The sequence below is a fragment of the Lycium ferocissimum genome, chromosome 7 (assembly GCF_029784015.1).
Source record: "Lycium ferocissimum isolate CSIRO_LF1 chromosome 7, AGI_CSIRO_Lferr_CH_V1, whole genome shotgun sequence".
Classification (NCBI taxonomy): domain Eukaryota; kingdom Viridiplantae; phylum Streptophyta; class Magnoliopsida; order Solanales; family Solanaceae; genus Lycium; species Lycium ferocissimum.
In genome coordinates this window covers 20,185,895-20,189,311 of record NC_081348.1, presented here as the reverse complement: position 1 = coordinate 20,189,311, position 3,417 = coordinate 20,185,895, and the positions used below count along the sequence as shown (strand labels likewise).

Here is a 3,417-nt window from a genome sequence, read left to right as displayed (position 1 = left end):
TCTCTTATTTTCTCTTATTATGAAAATAGCTAGTAGCACCCCTATTTATGATACTATATGAAAGCTACTTTAACTCAAAATAGGAAAGCCTAATCATATACTAATTTGACTATAAATCTTAACTGGACATGAATTAAAATATTGAATCCTAATCAAATTTGATTTCTCACAATTTTGAATTATTATTTCTAACATTCTTCCGTAATTCAAAATTGGATATCTAATTCTTGATCCAATTGTCACCATCTTCAAATTGCTGAGCGACTTATTTCCAACCCATCAATTGTTGAAGCACTTTCTCTTCAACCATCACTCATCATCTTTCTATTTTGTCGAAGCACTTGTCTTCAACCCCGTTAAAGTGCTGTCACCAACCCCAAATTTTATCGAAGCACTTGTCTCCAACCCCGTTGATGCACTTGTTACCAACCTTCAATTTTTTTGATGCATTTGTTAGCAACCCCGTTGATGCCCTTATCACCAACACCAAATTTTGTTGAAACACTTGTCTCCAACCCCGTTGATGCACTTTGTCACTACCACTCAATTTTGTTGAAGCACTTGTCTCCAACCCCATCGATACACTTGTCTCCAACCCCGTCGATACACTTGTCACCAACCCCGTTGATGCGCTTGTCACCAACCCCGTTGATGCACTTGTCACAAACCTTTTTTTTAACCCACTTCTCCAATTTCTAGAGAAGATTGTTCCTTCCTCTTGTGCAAATTTGTTTGCACCTCTTGAAACCTGCAATATTTTTTTCAATCATTCTCAGCATGATTATTGTTCATGCCTATATTATTGGCCCGACGTTTGCCATCATAATCATTAGCCAGATGGGCGGCATATATGTTTTACAGCTGCCCGCCGACAGCAGAAGCAATTTGATTATCTACCAAGATCGTAAAAGTTCTGATATCAATTTGAAGGAAAATATTTTATTTATAAACTCATAAATCTCTGAACGCTCTCTACAATCTCTCTTGTTTTCTCTTCTTGCGAACATAGCTAGAAGCACCCCTATATATAATACTATATAAAATCTACTTTAACTCAAAATAGGAAAGTCTATTCCTATATTAATTTGACTATAAATCCTAACGGACATGAATTAAAATACTGAATTCTGATCAAATTTAATTTCCTACAATTTTAAATTATTATTTCTAACATTTTGATTTGAATTCACGCGCCGAAAAGTCACACATTAGAGGCAAAACATTCCTAACAAAGATAGATTTTGTATCCAACAAGGCTGAACACGACTCCAACAACCCCTGCTCCGGTTGTTTTTTCGGTTTCCCAGTCTGCCATGTTTTTCATGCATATAAAGTTGAGAACAAAGAGTGTGGACCACTTTTGCTATTTATAATAGCCAGGCTCTTACTTTCTGATGCAAATCAAATCCTTCCCATCACTTACTGATCAGCTAAGCAACACTCAAAAAATGACATACATCACATCTCTCCTCAAAACCCAATCCAAGAATGGAAAACCAAAACAAGAAGAAACTCTCAGTGAAGAGCTTGATGAGTTTCTCACTTCTCTTCCCAAAGAAAAAGGCTGGAGAACACCCAATCTCTTCCTATTTCAAGGCTATTGGTGTCAACCCCAAGAAATCCGAGCCATAATTTCGACACAAAATCACTTTAAAGCTCAAGATAGTGACCTGATCCTTGCCAGCATACCAAAATCCGGCACCACTTGGCTAAAAGCACTCACATTCGCCATCGTAAACAGGAACAAATTCAGTGTTCAACCAAAGAACCTTCATCATCCTTTGCTCACTCAGAATCCTCATGAACTTGTACCTTTCCTAGAGTACAAACTTTACGCCGATTGTAATCGCCTCCCTGATCTTTCCTTGCTTTCTTCTCCACGACTTGTTGCCACCCACGTCCCTTTCGTGGCACTACCTGATTCAGTCAATACCACAAATTGCAAAATTGTGTACATTTGCAGGAACCCTTTTGATACCTTTGTTTCAATTTGGCACTACCTTGGCAAAATCAGGCCTGAATCTCTGGGCCCTCTTCCTTTTGAGGAAGCATTTGATTTGTATTGCAGGGGAGTTATAGGGTTTGGTCCTTACTGGGACCATATGTTGGGTTACTGGAAAGAAAGCTTAGAAAGGCCAGATAAAGTCTTGTTCTTGAAATATGAAGACATGAAAGTAGATATGTGTGGCCAATTGAAGAAATTAGCTGAGTTTTTGGGGTTTGCTTTTACAGAGGAAGAGGAAAAGGGAGGAATGATTGAAGATATATCAAGTCTTTGTAGCTTCCAGAACATGAAAGATTTACAAGTGAATAAGAAAGGGAAAGGAGCAATTTCAAACTATGAAAACAGTGATTTGTTTAGGAAAGGTGAGATTGGAGATTGGGTGAATTATTTTACCCCTTCCATGTTTGAGAGACTTTCTAATGTTATGGAAGAAAAATTAGAAGGCTCAGGGCTTACCTTCACAGTCTGTTGAATCAAGAAACTATTAAGTTTGCTTCCAATTGGGTCAGTTTGGTTCAAAGATAAGTTATGCATGAATTATAATGTGAAGATTAGTATTGCATGAATTAATAATGCGTTGACTGTAATAAGGATTAGTATATGAGTATTATTTCTTGTATAATGCAAAATATCTGTCGTGTTTGCTATTGTTTCGTAAAGATTGTTTAATGGATGAAAGTTGTAATGGACATTTGAGATATTTTAATCCATGTACTATTAAGTCACGTATATTCTTAATCTTATATTCCGCATAAAATAGATTTATGTAGATTGTAACCTCTGTTGTGTACTAAAATTTCCAGTTAATTTGAAACGAAGACAAGCATAGGAAGCAAACATGATGAGTGAAATGAGAATTAATATTTAATATGCCAATGGCAATGGCGATACCGTATCTCAGGCTAATTGAAGAATCTACAGGTGAGTTAGATGTGGACATTTTTATTTTCTTGTGTGTGTGAGTTGTTATGTGTAGCTGAAAATGAAAGAAGAAAGTTAGTAGCTTTGGAGGGATGGTCCCTGGATGAATTGGGAAGAAATTAACGAGGTTAGACAGGAGAGTAAATGTTGTCAGAACTAAATAAATGAGAAATGCTACGATACAATGTGCAATGTTCATCATGTGCATGAGAAATTAAAGTCTACAGAGGGGTTTGAAAATGAGATCCAGTTCTACTTTGGGAATTGGGCTTGGAGGAAAATCTGGGAATTCAAAGTGTTTAGTTTCTTGTAGAACAAAAGTATGACGTTGATTTCATCTTGAACTTTCCAATTTCCATCAGGATTTTTTTAATATATTATCCATTATCTATATATGTGTGTACATATTAAATAATGAAAACAAAGTTAAACAACATAAGTTTCATCTTAATTTCACGACTCAATCCTCTCCCTCCTTTTTGAGGACTCGA

At 36.3% G+C, this 3,417-nt stretch overlaps 1 protein-coding gene across 1 annotated transcript; it reads left to right on the top strand.

Moving 5' to 3' along the window:
- Positions 1-1,262: 1,262 nt before the first annotated feature.
- On the top strand, positions 1,263-2,694 carry LOC132063685 (cytosolic sulfotransferase 14). Its single transcript, XM_059456361.1, has one exon. The coding sequence runs from the start codon at positions 1,395-1,397 to the stop codon at positions 2,475-2,477; it is 1,083 nt and encodes a 360-aa protein (XP_059312344.1). The 5' UTR covers positions 1,263-1,394; the 3' UTR covers positions 2,478-2,694.
- The last annotated feature ends 723 nt before the right edge of the window (positions 2,695-3,417 follow it).